At 37.6% G+C, this 25,208-nt stretch overlaps 1 protein-coding gene and 1 long non-coding RNA gene across 9 annotated transcripts in view; one reads left to right on the top strand and one right to left on the bottom strand.

The window, feature by feature from the left end:
- Nucleotides 1-25,208, top strand: part of grid2 (glutamate receptor, ionotropic, delta 2) — a 407,738-nt gene that overhangs the window by 285,250 nt on the left and 97,280 nt on the right. For all 8 annotated transcript variants that reach the window (XR_007137759.1, XR_007137758.1, XM_047800191.1 and 5 more), the window contains 2 exons: nt 258-377; nt 23,405-23,506. Coding sequence is in view for 6 of the 8 variants with exons in the window: in XM_047800191.1 (XP_047656147.1) it covers nt 258-377; nt 23,405-23,506 (222 nt within the window). In the remaining 2 variants the exon portion in view is untranslated. The remainder of the gene's footprint in view (nt 1-257; nt 378-23,404; nt 23,507-25,208) is intronic.
- On the bottom strand, nt 1,596-2,811 carry LOC125138546. Its single transcript, XR_007137760.1, has 2 exons — nt 2,750-2,811; nt 1,596-1,875 (listed from the first exon to the last, which is right to left on the bottom strand). It is a non-coding gene; the product is annotated as an uncharacterized LOC125138546 (long non-coding RNA).

The raw sequence follows: 25,208 nt of genomic DNA, 5'->3' as shown, positions 1-25,208 counted from the left end.
TCATTCATAATTGGTTAATAGACAAATTATTTATCTTTTATGTTTCCTACTGTATTAATGTTTCTTTGTGTATACTATGTGTATTATGTAAAGTGTTAAGACATACTGATCATAAGGTTGTGAGGTCAACAGTGACAAGGTCATAGCTGTGCCCCTGAGGAAGACCCTAAGCCCTCAACTGTGTAGTTTTATATATGACCTAAATGTTGTTCTGAATGTCTAATGTATAGTGAACAGTATTGTATTTGCTTTTGCAGAGTGGAGTGAGTGGTCTGACAAACTTGCTGGAATTTAACGACAATGGGACAAATCCCAACATTTTCTTTGAAATCCTGGGGACGAACTACGGAGAGGACCGTGGCCGTGGAGTCAGCAGGGTAAGAGCTGTGTAAACAAATCGATCAATTCTGTCTCAGTTACGGCTCGTTTGCTCTCATATCATCTCTCTTTTTGAAGTGCGATGCTGCTGTGTTGTTAGCTTCAGAGAGCGAATATTCTTAATTGATGATCACAGCAGCGTAATTAGGGCCATAGTGCAGGTGCATGTTATTCATCTAGATTTATCTAGATTACCCTGTTTGTCTTCAGTTTGCAGAAGTCAGGTGGCAGTTCAAGCAAACATAATGCAATACCCGTGCCCTAAGTGATTTGTAAAAATAATTAATGCTTTCTATCTCCTGTTTTTGCTTTAATTGCTTTAGTCATATTTCAATGTAGTTGCATGGGTGAATGTCAGCTCTCATCCGTCTGTGTTTTCCCCGAGGATTACAGATCCATCATTCAGCACAGATCAGCTTCCAGGGACATGCAGTATATTGCTTATAAAAGTTCCCCCTATGTTAGTTCTTGTTTTGTTTTTTGTTTCCTTTCATTACAAAGCCTATTGGATATTATGCGTTTGAGCTCTCATGAAAGGAAACAATGTTATGTAGAGCACATTTACAATCTCGTTTGATTGATGAACTAACAGCCAGTAACATGACAGAAGTACGCTATATAAAGTGCATGTCACTGACAAAGTTGCCTGGGAGGCCAAACTGAGAGTGTTCTTGGGCTAAATTTAGCAGCACTCATTAAGATCAAGGTGACAACATTGAAGACTGGAAGCCTCCAGCACTTTGGTGGATTAGGAGTAAAATGTCAGTGAAAAGTGCGCCTTGCCATAAAAACCTACCCAATTTGACCACTTTATCACTACTTTTTCAGCTTTAGTGATTTTATATGTTAGACCGGATGGTGTCATGAACATTTTCTGCCCTGTCCTTTTGTTTCCATGGGTCAGATCACTGGTAAAATTACTATTGCCTAAAGTCCCATTTCTGCAGTGGTAGCTTTCACATAATACTCCTTCTGTGTTTTTTCTACTGAAATAAATTGCCAACCTGATCCAGATCTCCAACTATAATTTAATCCTGATGGCTAAGACATGGAAGAAGCAATGATGAAGGTGAATGAGTCACTGCCGCTCAGACAGTTTAAGAAACCTCAATGCATAATGATTCCTCTGCATAGCAGTTCTATCATAGCAACCTTTCCAACGTTTGACTTATAGTTAGACAGCCACCTTTGTAAGAATAGCTAGTATAATCTACATAATTGTTTCAAGTGCTTTATTACAATTGATTATATTGTTTTTGCTGCAAATCCACTGGTCTGTGATTTTAACCTGATGAAATGGAGACATCTTGTATAATACAGGATTCCACACATGAGCATCATATTAGGAACTGACAGGCAGAGAAAAGGAATCAGATGAGGCCGGGACATGGTCGTAAACACGAGGGTCATCAGTCGGCCACGGAGGAGGGCCATGTTATTGATTCTCGCCTTGTCATTGGCCGAAGAGTCTCATCCTTCTTTTCAGCTCACAGCCTCCTAATATACACAAGAGCATAGGATGCCACTGAGCACAGATTAAATTGTCTGATCTCATTAAAGATAATTGTTCTCTAACAAACCCAGAACCGTACCGCACATCCAGAGGATGAAATGAATATTTTAACTACAAAGTAATTACATTAAGCAAGATTTCTTAATGAGGGAAGATAATTGCTTTTGAAGGGATCAAACACATTGTAAGGCACTTCCTTCTTTCTCGCCACCGCTGAACTATACAGAATACCAAGTTGTAGAGATAGAAATGCAGCATTTGAACCTCCAGTGAAATATATATTGAAACAAATTCACAAAGTCACATTGGATTCAGATTCCATGAGGGTAGCTATCCCAGGAACACTGGGGGTGGGGGGTTGGGTATGCACCCTGAATGAGACACCAGTCCATCACAAGACACCATGCACACACATTCACACACTCAAATATACCTTGGGTCAATTTAGTATAGCCAATTCACCTGCCAGCATCAAATCTGAGCTCAGGATTGAACCGGGAACAATGGAGCTGCAAGGCAGCAATAACACAGTACCTGCTGCACCGCTGTGCCTCCTGGTCTGCATTAATAAGACCAAAATGTATTCACTGAAGCTGCATTAAAAAACCCAGTCTAATTTGAACACCGTTTCACCTGTGGAACACTACCGCTAGGGGCTGAAGCTGCAGAATTTCATTGTAACTTTTAAGCATTAAATCCTCTAAAAACACGAAAAAAACATGTTTCTAGTAAAGTTTATACTCTCAATATTTTTTTAAGCCCACGCACAAAGCATAATATGATTCATAGCCGTCATACTCTTAGAAAAAATTTTTGGAGAAAACTGACCTAGGTGGCGCTAGACCAGTTTTTCCTTACCTTTAGACGCATCCCTTTCTTCACTGGGGTAATATATTCCAAAACAAATATTCCACAAAAATCCACACAGGTCCAAGGAACTGAAATCTGTAAGCCTTTTAATCCAAGACGCTTTCGTCGCGCCGCAAATATTCCGAAAAATTGGAAACAGTGGTGCGCCACCATCTTTGTTTCGGCTCTAACTTCTCATTGGGGTATTCAAAAATTCTAAATTACGTCATATTTATAGCCCAGGGCGTAACGAATCAAACAAGCCCTCACTTGAGCCAATCGGTGCTTGTATTGCAGAGATAGACGGCTGAGAAGCCAATGAGGTCAGACATCATTTTTGGGAACCCTCCCTTGACTGACAATTACTCCTTCCAATAGCAATGAAATTGGCCGGGACCTATACAGCTCTTTAGCCAATAAGGAGACGATTCCAACGGTATGCCACGACCCGCCTCTCTAACGCTGGCTTCTGCGCGAAAATCGTGCGCGATGGGTTTATTGCGCAATCCTCGACCTTTTCACACTCTCACAGCTTAGGGTGTCAGGTTACAGGCCTCTTTACACAACAGAATAGTAGAGAGATAGGGTGTGCTTGTTTTTGGCCATTTAAAGTGAGCATGCAGTCTTTTAATTCAAAGTTATACAGTAAACAAGTAAACAAGAAACACATGACCGGATGGACATGTCCGTAGAAAAATAGTTTTATTGAAGCCATTTTTGGGTCTTTTGACTCGATTTATTTTTGGTGAAAGCCAAGACATGTGGCTATGACCCTCAGGTGTTAAATGTTACCTAACATGTTCCAGAGAAATAAGATAAATTAAAAACCTCAGGCGAAAATCAAAATTTTCCATTCTAGCCTCTGTAACTTTGTGTCAGTAAGGCCTAGAATCAATCTGACACTTGTATCTGAAACTAGAGAATCACTTCTTTCTAATGAGACCAGGCTCACCCCTGTGTGTTAAAGTATGTGGGAGCTGTACCACTTTTTGTTTTGTATACAATTTTGTCCGATCGTTCGTGTGCATGAACAGGCTAACCTCTGAGTTTGGTAAGAGTTTTCACAGAGCACAATAAAAACAGTGGCAAGAACAGAACCATATGAAGCCTCTGCCTCACATTGCTACACAGTCCAACAGAGCAAGATTGGCTCTGATCTTTGAGTGGGAAGGATGGCACTGTTTTTGCCCCTGTCAATAAGATTGACTCTTGGGAGTCTGGGATGTTTAAATAAGTGGTGTTCACTGCCCTCTAAGGCCAGAAGACTGCCCTGTGATGTCGCATGAGCAGCAGATTGAAAAATGTGGCGGCAGTGTTGGCAATAAGAGACGACACATTGCAGACGACTGTAATGTAACTTTTTGAAAAGGCCATTATTATGACGATGATTTACATTCAGTATCCTTTCAAGCTTTAAACTGACTCTCCCTAACTGGTGGAATGAATTTTCAATCTCAATCCAGACAACATAAACCGCTACTAAAAAAAGGCTAAAGACCCAACTCTTCTGTGACCTAATCCCTAACTTGTTCCAAAATAAATAAATAAATAAAATAACAAGCACCTTTCTCCTTTCATATGGTAGCATTACTCCGCTTAGTTCATCACTTGGCTTGTATTTCCTCAATCGTAAGTCACTTCGGATAAAAGTGCCTTCTTTTCATGTAAAATGTAAATACTCTATTAGGTAACTAGCTATTTTACATACCTCATGTCTCATGCTTATTTCCATGTCTTCATTTTTTTATACTGTTTCATGTCTTCAGGGTTTTTCTTTATCTGGTGTGTAACACGTGCCCTTGAAGTTGAGGAGGTTGTGTGTCATGCTAATGTCGTGTGTGTGTGTGTGTGTGTTGCTTTGAGATGTGTGCTAAGTCGCTTAAATTTAGTTTAAACAGCACATCATTTTCTTCTCAATGTCATTTCAATGTGAGTATTTGAGAGGTTGATTTCCCTACTTCTCTATGCTGCTACTGTAATCCTGCCTGACTTGTGGTTGATCATTTGGAGCAACTAACGTTAAAAGGACTTAGTTAAGACATATTGTTGTTCAGCAGATTTTCTTTAAATGGCATTTTATCAGCTGGACATTTTTTCTGAATAGTAATAGCTAATGTGCGGACCGAGTGAAGGCTGTAGAAATTTTCTTATTAACTATGTGAAAACTGCATGGTGGAAAGGATATCCCCCTGGGTACATTACTCTATTTCCCCCAATTTTCCATTCCATTAGGTAGATTCAGGTGTTCTTTTAGAAGAGCTGCCTTTGCCCACAGGGACAGAGAGAGAGACTCATTGATTTGTCCTGCTTCGGAGGCTTTCTCTCTTTGCACAATTCACCTGGACAACTCCCAGTAGATAGCTGATGTGTTAAATGTCCTGGGCATCTTATGCTCATCCGCGGTCTCTTCTCAATTTACCAGTTTGTCAGAAAGACATTTTCTACAGGACTCGTGATGTGGATGTTGTTGTAATATAGCTGATATTTGGATATGATTAAATAGACATTAGACAGAATCGATAGAGAGACACCAAGCCAACACCAAATCTGTTGTTGTAGTGAGGAATTATTAAAAAACATTGTGTACATAGGCATTCAGAACATAGATATGACAACAGACAGGAATGAGTCTTGAGACGTGAACGCAGACTGGAGTTTGCTGAGAACAGAGGACTGCCTCAGTCACATGTGATTCTGACCTTGAATTTAAGTGGATGGTTGTTCTTTTCTTGATGGCTTTGACTCTCTTCTGACTGGCTGTCAGCTCCTTTTTATCAATCCTTGAAACATATCTGTGCTCATCGTACATGGTGTGTGCACAAATTTCCAGCCAGTTCTGTCCTGATACCCCTGACAAAGCACTGAATGAGAGTCGATTTTAAAAGATGGTCAGGGAGACTAAGTAGCTCAGGAACATCTTATAGGTTTTTCCCCTTCGGGTTCAATAATCGTTTTAAATGAGATCATAGTAGGTGTGTCAAATAAAATGGACATGATGGTAATAATGAATTTCTTAAATAACGCAATTCTGATGCTGTGGTTGGTCAACTTGTACCATACTCTGTCCCAGTCAGAGGTGGTCTTATGTTCAGGTTATTTATAGTTTAACCTCAAAGAACAAGAATGTTTACTGCATTTTTAAAACTTAGAAACTATGTTCAGATATTACTCCTTTAGGTATACAGTATATTGCTTTTTTGACATATGCTACATGCTTGTGTTGATATCCTTCAGTGATAAATATCTTTAGGCCAAGCATCCTTAGAAAGATTTCCATCCTCAAGCCATAAATTTTATTCCACCCATGGGTAAGGAAATCTCTTTGGTGTTATGAATCTTCAGCTCTCTGGCTAGAGGAGATCCCTACTTTATTTCAAGACGCAGTACACCAAGCTTCTGTATTATTTATTTATGGTGTTGTTCCATGGATCTGTGTGAAAGCAAGAGAGAATAGTGGAGTTAAACAGTATGTGACATCTGGAGGCAGTCACACACACACACACACACACACACACACACACACACACACACACACACACACACACACACACACACACACACACACACACACACCCCAGCCAGGTTGTTTCCTTTTTACAGGCGCTTATTGCCAGTTGTCTGTCCTGGCATCTCAAATGGCTCCCCATTTTTCTGCCTACTTTCTAGAGCTGTAACATTTTTTGAACAATGCTGATGTATAAAATGAACTCCTGCTGATGTATAAAATGCTATGAATTCTCAGTTTTGCTTTCAAAGAATACAGGAGAAAATCCTTGTATTTGTACAACTCTTCTTGTAAATATAGAAAATCCAATCTCAGTGGAGATTTCAAGCTATCAGTATTTTTAATTCTAATTGAAACTCCTTATTGACTTCTACAAAACAGAACTTTTCATTTGGTTTGTATGTTTAAATGTAACGTGCTTCCTGGTGGTGCAACTCGACTTCTCGTGATCTGCTGGCTGACAGTAGAATGTTTATTAGTTGGATTAATAGACACAAATATAAAAAACACAGAGAAACCTGAGAACAGTAATAGACATTTCCATTTAATTATTTTATATATGTTTACATTTTACTGTATACTGTATGTAACATGAGCATAGAACTCCACATTTCACAAGTGAAACGTTTGCCAATAGTTATTGCCCAGGGCTCAGACTTGATCATATACAGGTTCATTTCCATTATTCTGTATTAACTTATGCAAATAAAACCAGCTTGCTATGTGTTTTATTTTTATCGTAGTCATTTAACATTTTGGGCAAGCGATCCATGGAACTGGGCAACTGCACACTGCAGCTTCCACTTTCCAGTGCTGGATAATGATTTTATGATTTGTTCACCTCCGAACATAAATATTTTAAAGTGTGGATATTGGCAGAGAGCTTTAGCGGTCCTGATGTGTGCGTGTAGAAGCGTGTGTGTTTCAGGTTCCCCTGCAGAATTACAGCATGTAAAGCTGGGGATTACAGCGGGTGTTTCCTCTCCAGCTCCTCGTGGCAGTGTTGCACAGCTCCACTCATTCTCCATCCCCATCTTCCAACAGGAAGAGGATTAACATGGCTTCCTGCTTTCAGCACTCCATCACCTCTCCACACTCTGGAGCTCATAATATACCAGTGCTTTCTTACTCTCTTAGACACTCCTTCACTCAGGTGGTATCTCCTTTGACACTTCCTTCTTGCCACCATTTTGTACCCACCTACCCTGTGCATTTTATTTTTTCATTTCATTTTCCATATTATTCGAATGTGCCATAAAAAAAAATTAACAGAAGATATCTCATAATGGTGAGCAATTTGTTTATGGGATGAGAAATGCATGTAGCGTATACAAATCATTCAATGGACCAGTCTTTTTTTTTTTGTGACAGAGACATGGAGCGAGCTTTAATAAAAAAAAATAATAAATAATAAAATAAAACAGCATGGTAATGTGCAAATTAAAAAAAGGTCAGAAATCCAGGTAACTCTAAATCCATGTGCATAATCCAAGTGCGTAATCCAAAAATAATAAGAAAATATCAAAACAGCAAAGAATGCTCCAGCATCAATGTATTAGCTAGGGCAATTCTTGACAATATAACGCAGGATTATATTGCACATATGCACTTATTGCCAACGAAATGGGACACCCGACAATAACACCCACGTGTGGGGCTTCTCCATGTTGTTGCCAAAAACTGAGAAGCACAGATTTGTCAAGATTTCTCTTTACAGGAGCTAAGAGGACGAGCCCAAACATGTTCCAGCATGAAAGTGCCCCAGTGCACTAAGAATGGTCCACCAACACATACTGTAGTTTGGAAAGGTTGCTGTAGAAAATCTTATCCTTATTCTTTTAATCGGATTTTGCACTGCAAACATCAGTGACAGCTGTAACTTTTCAGTGTTACCTAGCCATAATCCATGTATATCCAAATTGTGTACTGCACACCAAGCTGTGTATAATCCCTGACGTATGTGATAAAGTATCAAAAACCCTGGAAAACATCACTGGAAAATGCTGTTCCATGATACAAATAAAAAATAACAGATAGATACTACAGATAATACATGCAGATACAATAGACAATACCACAGAGAGCTTCCTGTAGTGTTTCTATACTTCTCCAGCAAAGTGAGCTTTACTCTTTAGAAGCACTCGCTAACAACCTCTGCTACTCTGCTAAGATTTATTCTTCTTTGCAATGTCACTATATGCATTAAATAAGCATTTATGACCAGATGAGAAGAAATAATAGTAAAACACTTTTAAGGCTTAAACGTTTCATTTTAAAATTTAGATATTAATTGCATTATACCTCAGCTAAAAAGAACTGAGAAAATATTCCTTTGTTTCTTACCATGACTCCAACAACACCCTCTCTCTCTCTCTCTCTCTCTCTCTCTCTCTCTCTCTCTCTCTCTCTCTCTCTCTCTCTCTCTCTCTCTCTCTCTCTCTCTCTCTTGTGCTCATTCCCTCAGTATCACTTTCTTATCCACATGATTGCTTTCTCTAATCTTTTTTGCAATTCTTTAACCTTGATGAAGCCAACTTGAGGTAGAACGCTCATGTCTGACTTTTTTTTTAAAGGTCAGGTACGGGTGTAAATGTGAGAAGTGCTTTCATCTACCCAGAGAAAAACACAAGTAAGGTGCAAACAGGTGGATTCGCGCCACAAGAGATGTTAAATTTCTAGGGGAATCACACTCACAAAAGGAACATTGGACCTGTCTGTCATTCAGTTCTTCTGTGCACATAGAAACTGATTCATATTTCTCACTGCTCTAAGGCAAAGCTCAGGCATTATCATGCTAACTTTTTAAATGCTGGTTGTTGTTTTTATAACTGTAAAAGCACATAAATAATGCCAGAAATCGAAAGTCTCAATTTACTAAAAGAAAACTATTTCAAATCATTTGAAACACTAAAATTCATCAAGATCATAGGCACTGATTAGAAACTAGATGATGAAGAAAAAATATACTGTATATACTGTATAAGACTTCAACAGAACCAATAATGAACTGATAATAAATGCACTGTTGAGACTGAGAAAAGTGGACAATACAGAATAACACGAACATACATTATATAAGTTCAATGGAAAGCATACAGACTTGTTAGAAACAGTATAAAGACCTGTGGATTTTGTCAGGATATTGTCTCTGGCCTTGGAAGTCGAATATTTCCAAGCTTGGCACCATGTCCAATCCTTAGTGACAATACAGCTATTTCACCACCAACTCCATAGCTTGGATGAGGCCTTCTTCTTATGGATACCTGTCAGATACTTTCCAACACTATTCAGGAAAGATTCTTTAACAAGGTTAAAGAAAGACAGGAGAAGAATTGACAGGAAGTCAGTTGAGACTTAAAGATTGCTATTGAGTTGTTCACAGATCTGAATCTGTGAACCAAAAAGTGGTATTGTTCCAAAAAATGACGTAAGGTTTGGTTATTCTTGCTGTGTAGAAAAACGAGACAGAATGTAAAAGAAACCCTGAGAGATTTATAAGCTATTTCCCTTCATTGACTGTCTACTATACAATCATAAAGTTCAATCATAATTGTTTTGAAGCTATGTAGTGTTTTGTGCAGTGCATGTGGTCTTCTGAACTGATTATTAAAAATAAGGAACAATTTGTTCATCAATCAGACAGCACAATTTTGAGTTTTACTGCTCTAACAGTATGATATGTGATATAGACTGTACCATGTGTTCAGCATTATAATTTTCAGATGACTATCGTTGAAAATCTTTGTGTTATACTGTAGATGAAAATTTAACCATCCTGTTATTGCTTATATTCATTATTAATTCATTTATCTTTTTTTTAAACTTCTGTGTACAAGACGTCTCTATCTCAGACCCCAGTGTCATTGTTCCACTGTTTTCAGTAGTACGTATGTTTATCAAAAAATGTTCACCGTACCTTTCTGTCTTCAGCACACAATATGACTCTCATGAAAAGATATTTAACAACCCTCACACTTAAATATTCAGCAGCAGCACATCATTATGTACAGGAAGACATTTGGTTCAGTGCTCTCTTTTCTCTTCCCTCTATTCTTTATGCCATACATGCTTTATGTGTTGGGGCTCTTATGACTGCATTAGGCCGTCCCCAGTGCTCTCTGTGTTTGGCCTTACAAATTGGTTAAAGAGAAAAGGCATGGGATGAGACCTTATTCTCCTGTGGCTTCTACACTCTCTCTCTCTCTCTCTCTCTCTCTCTCTCTCTCTCTCTCTCTCTCTCTCTCTCTCTGTCACCATCACTGAACTGATGCTCCTCTTTCAGTGCATTACTAATAAAATGGATGAAATTCACCTTACAAAATATAATAAATTTATATTTTGATGTCCAGCAAAACCAAATTTTTAGACCTCTGTTTACTTTTGAAAATCTGTCTGTGTTTGTTTGTTTGTTTGTTTGTTTGTTTGTTTGTTTGTTTATATTATCTGCCTCTGTAGCTAGGGGGCATGTATTAGCTTAGATAAGTGAGTCTTTCAGTCGCAGTCGCAGAGATAGAGAATATTTTAAAATAGTGTAGGTGAAATGGGCCTCCTCATATTAATTCTGCAAGGTACAAAACACAACAGGGTGCAAAATAATCAAGCACATGGTGGTCTGATGTGCCCTGACATGAAGTAGAGTTAATGTTACTGCTCTGAAGTATAGCCACAGCAGTTTGCCAGTGATTACAATTTTATAGACAGATAAGCCATAACATTAAAATCACTGACAGGTGAAATGAATAACATTGATTATTTCACTGCAATGGAACCTGTAGGAAGTGGGATATATCTAGGCAGCAAGTGAACAGCCAGCTAGAAATGGATGTGTTGGAACCTGGAAAAATGATCTAGATACTGAGTTGACTGGGTCAGAGCATCTCCAGAACAGTAGGGTTCCCAGTATGCATTGCTACAAAAGTGGTCCAAGGAAGACAACTGGTGAACCAGTGACAGGGTGACAGGTGCCTATATCTCACTAAACTCACTTAGGGAATGATGGCTAACCAATTGGTATGATCATAGGGTTGCTGATCCCTGTTCACTACCAAAAGCTTATACTGTACAGTACATACAGTATTTAGGTAGTTTTAATGTTATGGCTGATCTGTGTATTTATTAAGGAACTATATGAACAGTATTTTTAACCAGTTACATTTAAGTTGGAAAACTATCTGTGAGACATGAGAAAAGCCTCTTTTGTTTTCTCTTTCTGAATATTAAATAAATCTCAGCTCATCGTGATACCAAGAAACTAGAAGGTCCTCTCTACTGAAATGTTTCCCATGAACAAAATACCGATACCTTAACTTCTTCCATAAATGTTAAACAAATATCTCCTTAGTGAAAGATTCACCATACAGTATCAATGATAAGATATTTTTCGTTCATAAATAACTACAGTTTTTACTCAGTTGATTATTATGTTCGAAGCTATACATGCCTCAGGAAATGAGCTTTTATAGAGAATATGATGCATTATAACGAGCACTTTAATATAAACCTGTGGTTTGGATTACAGCCGAGTTGTCAGAGCTTCTCTTATGTAATGTTAATCCACTCCTTCTGAGTTGAGAATTTAACGGCGCTGTGGTATAAGTAGATTTACAGTGCAGCACCTACACTGCAGGTGTTTACTTCTGTATTTACTTGTGTGAGGAGGAACAGCTTTCCCCTACAGCTGCCCCACTTACATTTATCAATATAAAGTCTTCACTAACTATAAGAAACTTTCACAGGAAGAACTTGTAATATATATATATATATATATATATATATATATATATATATATATATATATATATATATATATATATATATATTAGTACTATTCAACGTCTTACTGGCCCTGAGAATGACATTATGTGAACGCTCATGTACGAATCTGAGACTAAAACCAATTAGATTGTTTTGCATATGTTCTTGTTAGGACCTTCCAATGACATCATTATTAATGCATACAGAACTATTCATTCTCCTATTGGGAACCATCCAAAGGTCATTCTGTCAAATAGTCCTGTCCTTGTGGTGACATTTAGTGCCCCACCACCACCCCAAATCATGGTACTGAATTCAGAAACTACACACTATCAAAGAACTAAAATGACTTTATAAACTAGATCCAGCTTTTGAGATGGCTGTATGCTGATCCAAAATCAGGTGATTAACCAGTTTCTGCCCTCCAGATATATTTTCTATATTTAAGAAAACACTCCAATAAAGAAAGGACACTTGACCAAAGGCAAGATTGTTGTGTGTTTTAAAAATTCTGAACATTGTGTGTGTTGTTCTTGTTGAAATGCCTGCCAATACCACAAACACACACTGTTATTTCTTCCCTTAAGATGATTAATCTTTTAATTGTTAGTACCCAGTCATTAATTTCACTCTGCTCTGGTGGTCCTTTGCTTTTAGCAACATCCTGTAGGCGAATCTGTTCATAACATCTATTAAAATGACACGTGGAATATGAATTGACTTCCTAACACTATAGTCTGATTCATTATTTGTTTGCTAGTCTTTATCACAAATGAATGTTAAAATTTAATATGATGTGGTTTTAATTATGTTAATGTCCAATTACTTCCCTCTTTATAATTGTTTTCTTCAAAATATTTACCAGCACGTATTTATTTTTCCTGTGATAAATATACTAGCATCAGAATTGTCAGTGAATATTAAATTGCAGGTGCCAATGTAAAGTATTGCACTGATGAATGATGTACTGTATATAGAATAAGTTTAATATAAATACATTTAAACATGAAGCACATATTTCTGACTAGGAGAAGAAGCTCATGCTTACTTGGAGAGAGAAACAAAAGAAAATCAGTGCAACTTTTGCTGTCCTGCATTTCACTTAAATGACCTTTTACCATTGTAGGCCTGTAGACACTGCTGTTATACCCAAAACAGGACTCTCATAAATCTAATTTCACTTATTTAGCATTGTTGTTTGTGTGTTTGCATAGAGTATATTTGCTGAGGGGGATAAATCAGCAAATATCTGTATGTACTATAAACATAATATGATGCAATAATATAATGTAATGAAACCTGAAATAACAGGATTTTTATCAGCAATGTTTGAGTTTGTTTGTTTGAAGAGTTTTCCCAATTCTTAAGTAGATTCATTTTAAAAGCCTGTTTCGATTTCACCCTAAACTTGTGTGTTTGTGATTTCAAGGACCTTGTCGAGAAATCCCATTGTGATTTTAGTTTGTCCTGTAGGGTCAATAGTGTATTTGATTCTTAGTATTGTTGATAATATTATTCTGCATATTTATATTATTCTAAATTATTCTATATTTGATGGTATTATTGGAACTCTGCTGAATAATGTAAATAGAATTGGGTAATGTTTTAAGCTACAGAACTTTTAATAATTAATTAAAGAATGAATTATTAATTAAAGAATTAAAGATTATTGATTTAAGGAGCAGAAAGTTTTAAAAACCTAGAATTTCGTAAATATATTTATGAAGCAGCTTCAGTTTTATCTGTACAGAAACATCTTAAAAATATCACATTTGATTCCCTTGTAAATCTAAATAAGAACCCAAATGGATCCCATTCAAAAACATCTGCAGATTTAGGATTCTCTGCAAAAGATATTTCTCTTGTCCTAAAAGACAATTCTCAGAGGAAGCTTAAAAAAATTATTATATAAAATATGAAAGAAATTCAAATTAGATATTACTAGTATAGTTTTTTTAATGGAATCCATTAGGATTTTTTTTTTGACAAATGAGGAATTAATCTGAGAACAGAGACATTAATTTAACCATCTGGAAGAAGCTGAAGATCTGAATGGAAAACATCAATCAGTATCAAAAATGTATTTTCAATGATAAAGATTAATAATAATAATAATAATAATAATAATAATAATAATAATAATAACAACAACAACAACAACAACAACAACAACAATAATAATAATAATAATACATTTATTTAAATAAATGTACAATACAGATAATAAAATGATTAAATAGTATCAAAATAAAATAATAACAGCAATAATTCAGAATTAAACAAAAAACAGGGAAGAGAAATGTGTTTTCAATCGGTTAAATAAGGAAACAGTGGGTGCCTGACAGCCTACAGTAGGAGCAGCAAGATTTTTAGAAAAGCATTCAATAACTTCAACATCATGATCAATATGCAGATACATGACATGTGAAGCTGATTACTAGTCTAAGGGGTGCAGGAGGGTAGGGTAGCAGGGGGGGTGCAGGAGGGTATAGTAGCAGGAGGGTAGGGTAGCAGGGTGTGCAGGAGGGTAGGGTAGCAGGGGGGTGCAGAAGGGTAGGGTAGCAGGAGGGTAGGGTAGCAGGGGGGTGCAGGAGGGTAGGGTAGCTGGGGGGTGCAGAAGGGTAGGGTAGCAGGGGGGGTGCAGAAGGGTAGGGTAGCAGGGGGGTGCAGGAGGGTAGGATAGCAGGGGGGGGTAGAGTAGCAGGAGGGTGCAGAAGGGTAGGGTAGCAGGGGGGTGCAGGAGGGTAGGGTAGCGGCCAGTGGAGAAGGGTAGGGTAGCTATGGGATGCAGAAGGGTAGAGTAGTGGGGGGGTGCAGAAGGGTAGAGTAGTGGGGAGGTACAGAAGGGTATGGTAGCAGGGGGTGCAGAATGTTAGGGTAGTGGGATGGTGCAGAAGGGTAGAGTAGCAGGGGGGTGCAGAAGGGTAGGGTAGTAAAGGGGTGCAGAAGGGTAGAGTAGCAAGGGGGTGCAGAAGGGTAGGGTAGCTGGGGGTGCAGAAGGGTAGGGTAGCTGGGGGGTGCAGAAGGGTAGAGTAGCAGGGGGGTGCAGAAGGGAATTGTAGTTCTGAGGGTGTGTCTAATTTATAGAATCATGCCAATGGTACATGTAGATATTTCTGCTTCTTAATTTTTTTTATGAAATGACATCTCTGTGGAAATGCCAAGTTAAACAATTCATTGCTCAATATTAAAAAAAATGTTATGCTTCATGGTTATTTAAAAGTTCAGACCCTCCATCTCCAACCACCGGGTTCCATAACAAAAGCAAGAGGTAATTCAGTGCTTTACACCACAGGGTGTCAGGCTCTCAGGCCATTACAACACATTTCTTTTTTCTGTGCTTTGCTCATCTCTATTATGACTTTTGAATGTAGAGTGATTTTTTTTCCTTGAGCTGAAACTTATCCTTGCTGTCACATGCAGGGACTCTTGAAATATTCATGACCTGGTGCTCTAGGGAGACTGAGATCGAAGCGGCATGCAATGAAGCAGCTAGCTGTTGCTATGGCAATTAAACACTCGGTCATACGACTGGGCGAACCGTAGCTATCGGGCCGAGCAGACTGCGTTTTGCTTTGTCAGCGTGTCATTACCATGGATAGAACCACGGAGTGCTTGAGCTTTAAGGCTATGTTTACAGAGTGCCTGAGGCACCACGTTAGTGACACCAAGCACACTCTCTGACTGCAATTTGATAGCATACTGAAACACCCCCAAGCAAGGCTGCAAAAGTTTATAGAAGCAAGTCATTGATTTGGCATGCTCAGGTACAATATTGATTGTCATGCATTAACATAGACAAACTGTGTTGCAGCCTAACGTTAGTAGAATGCTAGAAGACAGGTGTTCAGATGAGATTGAACAGCATTGCATTTTATTGCATGCATCTGTTCTGCCTTGATGTCCAGTCGTAGACAATGTTTACATCCACAGTTGTGTATGAACTCATTGCAATTACAGATTCAGACTGAGCTGTTTATAGTCTGTGTCCTAAAATGGATGCTCTGTAAAAAATCACTCTGTAATCCAATCCAAGTTGTGTGCACATGGGAAGCAAAGCTCAGTGCAAGCCTGACCATTACAATAAAAAAACCAGGCTGCATATTTTGCTTTTTAATCACACGCTGATTGTTTTGTTGAGTTCAAAATTATTTCTGTGACTCAGTACATGCTCTGAACACAATGCAGATTTAGATGGTAATCAAACAGAAATATTTACATGGCTGTTTTTTTCTGTTTAATGGATTAAATAAGGGATTTCTCACCCTGCTTGGCTGCACTGGGATTTCAGTTTGATTGGCCTTAATTGGTTTACTTTAGTCCAGCAGTCTTTGTGGTGTATACATGAGTATTTTTTTATCTGATTGAGCTGTCAGTCAGATTATTAACAGATTATTAGGTTGCATGTAAACATAAAGTTGACAGCTCAATTGGAATAGAAAACATTCAAATGAATGAAGATTTTCCACAGAGTGTCTCTCTGTCTGTCTACTTCATGGTCAGAAGTAGATAAACCTAGACACTGATAGATACCTCATAAAAAAGGGAACCCCTTTCTCCCCATCACCCATCACTGCAGGAAGAGATCAAAATGAGTGTGGACCTTATGAGTGTTTCATTTTTGAATTATTGGCTGCAAGATTGCGGCCAGGTTGCTGCATAAGCCTGGTCGTTTATTTCTGCTTTTGCCCTTCTTTGGGCCAGCTGGATCATGTGCACTCTTGCTGGCCGTGTTAATATTCACATGCTGCATACTAACAATATCCCAGCAGGCCTGGAAATGCTGTTAATTTGCTAGGATGTGACTAGAGCTGGCCGTCACTTACACACGAGACCCTGTCCCTAGATGACCTGCTTACATTCACACATACACACACACATGCACGCTCACATCTATCAGTAGCAGTATGATTAAGGCAAGCAAGTCCTTGCATAAGATGTAGAAATGTCAAGAATACTCATGATAGGATGGCACACAAAGGGAGATTAGCCTGGGACAGAGAGAGGCTTTATGGTATGCTAATCATGGCATTCTCCTCACAGAGTCTGGACAGGCCCCCTTGTTGATGTTCAGCAGAAAGAAATGAGTGCCAGGAAGATAAGAAGATGCACTACCTGCTTTCATTCCCTTTTCTCCCCCAATTTCTCGTTCTCTTCCTTACTCTCCTTCCTTCTATTCACTCTCGAGAGCTCTCGGGAATGTTGTGAAGATGAAGGAGTTTATTTCTCCAGTTAGTGGATGACAACAACCAGCACTAGGTTTGAAATTCAGCCAGCAAAACGTATTTAAATGGTAACCGTATCTTCTCATCACAATACTGTAAGTCTGATGTGCCTATATCATACTGGAGTTGAGAGGTATTGCTAAAAATGAGAATATCCCGCTTGACTGCTCAGGATAAAGGTGCCTTATAGAGCATAGCATCCCTTTAATTCACAGTGAATTGTTTAAGTCTCTAGGCCAGTCTGCCTCCTCGTCTTTCATGCCACATTTGTTTTGCACATTGATTTGTCCCATGTTTTTCCATATATAGGTCCAGAAGACTTCTCAGATGCTCCTATACAAAGTTATAGTGGCAAAGAGCTTTGTATTGATTCTTTGGGTTTATGAAATGTATTAAAATCTTATTATGTATTCTTTAAACATTTCTGTATTTAATTTCTAAAGGTCATATTTCATCATTTAGTTTGCAAACGCATGCAGAGGAAAATCCACTAGATTAGACACGTTTTGGTAGAGGGTTGTTTTTTTTTGGATCCTGAGCCAAGTCTTGAAATTCATGATATGACTAAGAATTAATAACCCACTTTAAAGCAATACAGATTTTTAAGCATGCTCAAATGAACGAGTGTCTTGGGAATGAGCTGTCAAATACCAAAAATAAAAACTAGCTTTTCAACAACCCTGCCAAAAATGAATTAAATTTAATTGCACGCTTAATTGGTGGTAATGTGAAAGGATTTGTTGCTTTATATTATAAAGTTTAAAATGGTGTTGTAGCTCTCTCTCTCTCTCTCGCTCGCTCGCTCTTTCTCTCTCTCTCTCTCTCTCTCTCTCTCTCTCTCTCTCTCCTCATCCACACACCTACACACAAGCACATACAAACTCTCTCTTTCTGACACACACTGATACACACTGATACACACACACACACACACGCACACACACACACACACACACACTGTGTGTGTGTGTGTGTGTGTGTGTGTGTGTGTGTGTGTGTGTGTGTGTGTGTGTGTGTGTGTGTGGTGTGTGTGTGTGTGTGTGTGCGTGTGTGTGTGTGTGTGTGTATTCTCTCTCTCCCTCTCTCTCTCTCTCTCTCTCTCTCTCTCTCTCTCTCTCTCTCCTCATCCACACACCTACACACAAGCACATACAAACTCTCTCTTTCTGACACACACTGATACACACTGATACACACACACGCACACACACATACGTATGCTTTCTCTCTCTCTCTCTCTCTCTCTCTCTCTCTCTCTCTCTCTCTCCTCATCCACACACCTACACACAAGCACATACAATCTCTCTCTCTGATACACACTGATACACACTGATACACACACGCACACACACACACACACACACACACACACACACACACACACACACACACACACACACACACACACACACACACACACACACACATGTATGCTCTCTCTCTCTCTCTCTCTCTCTCTCTCTCTCTCTCACACTCACTCTCACACACACACACACACACACACACACACACACACACACACACACACACACACACACACACACACACACCACATTTGCAGCACAAAAGGGGGTCATACTATAATAGCAGGTGAAAATGCTACTTTCAGACCATGTTCCATTTGTGGCCATGTTCCCTTTAGTACGTGTGTAGTATGGTGTTAAAGCATAAGCATTAAGCCCCATTGCTCACAGACATTGCTGGAAATGTCTTTTTTGCTCTCACTGTGTAACCCATGACCATGTATTATGCAAATCTATGTAGGGAAATGCTTGATGATCACTCTAATGACATGAAGTGATAGTATGTGGAGTAACACTCAGATGTGCTGTATATTTTTTGTCATTCACTGACAATAGCAGAGTGTTTTTAGGTAAGTCATTTAAATGCATTATTTCCACATTTTTAGAAGAGCTTCATGAAACATAAATTAAATTAGTTATTATGTTGACTTAAGATCTGTTTTGTTCATTTTACAAAAGTACGTGTCTGTGCGGCTGCACACGTGTGGCTGTCATCATCTCCTTCACTACACGCCTCGGTTTGTTCTCTGTCATGAAAGGAGCTCTGTATTTTATGATGAGTTCTGAAAGCAGATGGGAAGAGTAGACGTTTCTTCATGTTGACTGTGAGCAGGGAAATCATTCGCCTCTCCTCTGTGTAATCCTTAGCGAAGGAGCGGCTCATTTGATGTCTGAAATAAAATAAAAAAAACGACACACTTAGGCTGTATTGTTTTACTCGTGTTTTTTATACGTTTTTTTTTTATTATGCAAGAAAAATCTATCGATTTTGTTTTTGTTATTTTACCTTGTCTGACTGTGAGGAAAGCGGAGAGTGGTGACAAATCAATTGCTTGCACAGCACACACACTCACTTCGTTCAACTAGCCAGTGATTTATTCTTGTGTTTAAATGAGACGTTTTCATGCTGAAATGTTCTTTCTCATTGATTGTTATGCAGGTGAACGATCTGTACGGTTGTTGCCACGTACGGTAATTTATAGGAGTAGAACCATAATATGTCAGACAGTTTTGTTGTCTATTTCGGAAATTTCTTATGGAAACAGACTTTTGCTAGAAGCAAGCATGGAGCTACTACTGGATGAATTATTATTAGATAGTGTAGTCCTTAAAAGCATTTTCAAGGTCCTACTGTAAATGTTTTAAATCATGGGTTTTTAACTCATTTTATGTAACATTTTATAATTCAACTGAGTTACGCTTTATTTGTGTAATGCTCTTAACTGTTAGATATTGCCATGAAGCAGATTTACATAAATATATAAATATAATATGTACAAGTTATAATTTTTTTTGTGTAAATCTATCTCTAATGAGCAACACAGAGGCTACAGTGGCAAGGAAAATCTCATTGAGATGATATGAGGAAGAAACCTAGGTGCAAAAGAGAATCTATCCTCAACTGGATAATACCCTGAGACTGTGATTAAAAATCATTCTAATTTATAATGTTCAGAAACTGCAATTAACCAGGAAATTAATTCTAACATTTAACATGGTCTATTTTGTAGAACAATGTCAACTTGCATGGACATTTGTCTTCATATCTCCTTTTTATTTATCTATTGTTTACAGGCGCATTACCAATGTGAACATAAGAATGCTTTCAAAAATGTTTGAATGGTTTATTTATTTATTTTTTTATCAGAGCGAACAAAAGAAATATCTAAATAAATCTAAATTAATGTTCAGTGTGACTACCCTTTAGCTTCAAACCAGCATCTTGTACACATTTGTACACTTTGTACAAGTCAGGGATTTTGTGGGATCGGAGTCAGGTGTATGATTGTGCAATTACACCAAACAGGTGTTAATGATCATCCATTTCCTATGTAGGTTGAAACACAGTGATTAAGTGAAACAAACAGCTGTGTAGGAGGTTTAACACTGGGTGAGGAAAAGACACACTGTCACAGGTCAAACACCAGGGCAAGACTGAACACAGCAACAAGGCACAAGGTAGTTCTACTGCATCAGCAACGTCTCTCCCAGGTGAAGATTTCAAAGCAGACTGGGGTTTCAACATGTGATGTTCAAACTACAGCCAATGTCATTAACAGCTATTTTCAGCATAGATAAGAACAAGGAGTCCTGGATGTGAGAAAGCCCTGATCTCAACATTGAGTCTGTCTGAGATTACATGAAGAGACAGAAGGGTTTGAATCAGCCTACTGTACATCCACAGAAGATCTGTAGTTACAGTAGTTCTCCAAGATGTTGATGACGACCTTTAAAAACTGAAAGTACCCAAAAGACCTGATGCTGTTTTGCAGGCAAGGGTGGTCACATCAAATACTGATTTGATTTGGATTTCTCTTCTGTTCATTTACTTTCTATTTTGTTAATTGATTAAAATAAACAATTAACACTTATGTTCCTGAAACCATTCTTACTCTACATCATTGATTCCAGACCTGCCTGAAACTTTTTGCACAGTACTGTGTATGTGCATATGTATATATAATGCACTTTTGCAATGTAAATGTAATTTCAAATTTTGCCCTGTGAAACCCTTAAATTATTTATACATAGTTAATACGTCAAGCTTTTATGCTTGAAATTTAGAATGACAAAATTAGCACATTTTGTTATTAAGCTAGATAATAGCAATGACTTATTCCAGTAACTATGGTCCCTAAGACATTAAGAAAGTATGAAATTACAAAAAAAACAGGTTCTGAATTAATTTAGTGGTCTGGATTTGAACCTTTATTTGCGTCATCCCAACACACCTGTTTGTACGTTTGACACCCCTGTTTGAAATGTTAATCAACATTTTAGGCTGTGTAAGTAATCTTGTTGGACAGTAAAATATATGAATTTTAGTAATTGTACTAGTAATTTACACAGTTCTGCTCTGTTCTGAATGTTAGTGACTAAAAGCAAACTTTCTCATGTAACCTCGGTTTTGTTAAGGATTTAAAAATGTTACACATAAGTCTGTAATATAATGCAGTCTATCCACCAACTTAGTTATCTATCCAGCTTCAGGAAGCTTTTAACCATCTTGGCTGGGCTACTGTGTGTCTGGAGCACAGGGGCAGAAAGCTGATTTATTGCCGTACCATTACAGAGAGTCCTTGGGTTACTTTGGACTCGATGTACGGCGTTTCGTGGTTACGTCACCAGCCCCCATAAATTTATTAAGAAAATTACGGCATTTGCGACGTAAAACAAAGTTTGTGCCAGAACTACTTGTTGTTCATTTGATGGTTGTACCATTTTGGATTGTGCTTCACTCGCTCTCTTTTATTTGTGTTGTTTTTTATTTGAAACAACATATAGTATATGCAACAATATTTGACAATAACAATTAAGAACTATCCATATGGAAAGGGCAGTAGATAAAATGCAACATGCAACAGCCCATGGCTAAATCTGTTCTGACTCATTAACTTCAGAAACATCAAACCAGTTCAATTTGGATGCCATTCACTCCCTAAATACAGTATAGGGAAATTAAATGCAGGAGTGCATATTTTTTGTATCGAATAAAGCTTAACTGTCAGAATTTTATATATTCCCTGTTTTGATCATGAGCTCAGGTTACCGTTCATATGGAGTTTGCATGTTGTCCATGTTTGCATGTTGTCAGTGTGACTTTCCACTGGATTCCCAAAAAAGATACCAGCAGGTGAATTGTTGAGTTATGAAGAGTTAAACTTAACTAGGATATATATAGATAATAGTATAGATAATAAACACTTTAAATAAACTTTGGTACTTTGTTTGTTAATCTATTAATTATCATTTTATCATAACTTGCTCTAAGACATTGATAAGAAAGAATCTGAATGTGCGGTGAAATTTTCAGGGGCAGAGCTGGTTTTAAACGTAAACAGTTAAATAAATAAGTACTGTATTAATTTCACCCTTGTGGGTAAACAAACATGTACTAGTACTACAGTGGGATTTGAACAGAAATGAATAGACAATGATGCAAAACGAGAAAGATGAAATTATTGGTGTTTGTTTTTTTTGTTTTTTTTGGTGCGTCTTTCTACGTCCAGTAAGGATAAGTGTAAATTATAAAAGTAACCCAGCATGAGACTATGATGTTTCAGCATATAACAAATTATATAAACAATTTGAAATTATGTATGTTTCATTTTTATTTTTCATTATAGTGTGTCAGATTGAGTTTACCCTTCTGTGTTAATTAACACGTTCGCTAACATCAAGGTGATCGTGATTCATGCATGACTTCATAAGACTCTCATCTTAGTTAAGGTTAACGGTTTATTAGTTCACAATTATTAGTGTTAATTAAAGTATTCATTCAAGGAAAAACAAACAAACAAGAAACCCCTTTTAGAATAAAAGAGGATTGCGCTAGCATTTACGTTTTGCATTGTGAGAATTTTCATTTGCATTTACTTTCTGTTGCATTTCTATAACAGAGACACTGGTATTTTATTAAGTCTTATTTCAGTATTAGAACTAAATGCATGCTCCATAACTGTATTAGATGAAATAATATTACATCATTTCAATAGCTGGTGCTTGCGATCCCAGAGAGCAATCTCAGTCTTTCATTATATTATGAAGTTGCAGAACTAAAAAGTATGAATAAAGTATAAAGAAAAACCTTCTATGTTTAATCTATTTCACTGATTTCAATGTTCTTTTCTTTTTCTTTTTTTTCTTTTTTCTTAAGCTGGCGACTTGGGACCCTGTCCATGGACTAAATGGAACCTTGTCAGACCGGAAGCTGGAGAACAACATGCGTGGGGTGGTGCTACGTGTTGTTACTGTCCTGGTAAGAGCTCATTTTAACATTTTTTGTTCTCGTTTCAGCTGATGGGAGAGGTTTAGATTTGGATGTGAATTACGGACATTTACTCACTGGATACAGAGAAACACAGAGACTCATCCGAGTCCAACGAAGCCTCCCGTACATATGTTGAAAAGGAGTTTGGTGTGCTTGAGTGTGGGATTGAAGGATGAGTAAGAGCTAGCTGTATATTCAGATTTCAGTTCTTCTATATTGCCTCCAGCACAGATTTGATTGAGTCCTTCGAGTTTTTTAAAGGTTTAGTTGTCTGAATTCTTCATATTCCTGCTTTGAAGTTAGTACAAGAAGAAAGCGATTCTACGTCTGGTTCATGTCTCACTCTTTTTCAACCTTTCCTTTACTGCTTTTGGTGATGTGCTTGCTGGTCTGACAAAATGCAGAGTGTGTACCAGGGAATGGGCAGAGGAAACAGTGAGCAATTGTTCCCGTAAGATGACTCTTTCTAGTGTAATTGACCAAAGCATATAAATGCACAGCAGAGAATTCTCAGGAAAGAAAGTCTACCAGTTGCTTGGAATTCATACATTCTTGTATGAGCAAACTCACAGGAAAACCTAACCAACTAATCTCTGATGGTAAAGATAATGTAATCTTACACCAATTTATGACAAGCTGCTTAAATGGTTAATTGTATTAATCTAGACCAGGGGCTTTGCTTGGGTTGGAAAGGATGATCGGTTTAGCCACGTGAGACTGTGACTCACCAGCATTTGCATTATTACCTCACCAATGAATGAATGACTGAATGAATGCAATGGCCGTATACTAACAACAGCTAAACTCGAAGCCCCACCCTCACAAAGCCACTGATCATAGAATAAAACCCCCGTTTTTTTTTCCGATAGCAATTTACCAAACAGGGACGGCTCAGTATAGTCCTTAATATACAATAAAAATAATCAAGAATTTTGACTATGAACCGTAGTACATTCTAGTTGCACATGAAATATGTTATCCAGGTCTGTTATTCACATGCCGTCGTGTCGCTGGTAAGAATGGGCATTTTGACATTATCATAGCAATCATGCTTTTTTTAACAGAATTATTATTTAATAATAAGCAGTTGAAGGTCTATGTAATAGTTAAAAAAATTAAAAATCTGTTTTTTTGCTTTTATTTTTTTAATTTAAATAAAAATAATGTTTTTTTGTAGACATGAAATAATAATAATAATAAAAAATTAGACAAGTTTTTTTTTAGCCCTTCTGTATTGCTAGCAATTTTTTTTTTTTACCAAATATACAGTATATACACTGTGATTTTTACAGAACTGTGGGTCTTAGGAATTCTAAGATAATGAGAATTGTGATATGATAATTTTGTCATATGTGTGATTGCCCATCACTATTTGCTGATTTGCCAAAATATATAAATAATAGCCATTCAAAGAAATGTATTTCAGCATTATATGTAGTTCCTCCCTATAGCCCGAGTGCATAGATGGCTGATGTGTGTAACGTAAAATGAGGAGAAGGAAGGATGCCAGCTTTGCCACTATGCGTTATTTAAACCAACTGGAACATGTTGCTTTAAAAATACTGTATTTTAATAAATGGTTAGTGGAGCAATATACACATATACAAACTAGAAACAGTTGATAATTTATTTAAGAGTTTGTTTAATAAATATTCATATTCTGTCATATTTGCTAAAACACACGAAGTTT

The sequence above is a fragment of the Tachysurus fulvidraco genome, chromosome 14 (genome assembly GCF_022655615.1).
Source record: "Tachysurus fulvidraco isolate hzauxx_2018 chromosome 14, HZAU_PFXX_2.0, whole genome shotgun sequence".
NCBI lineage: Eukaryota > Metazoa > Chordata > Actinopteri > Siluriformes > Bagridae > Tachysurus > Tachysurus fulvidraco.
The sequence above is the reverse complement of the archived record's forward strand: the minus strand, read 5'-3'. Positions and strand labels throughout refer to the sequence as shown.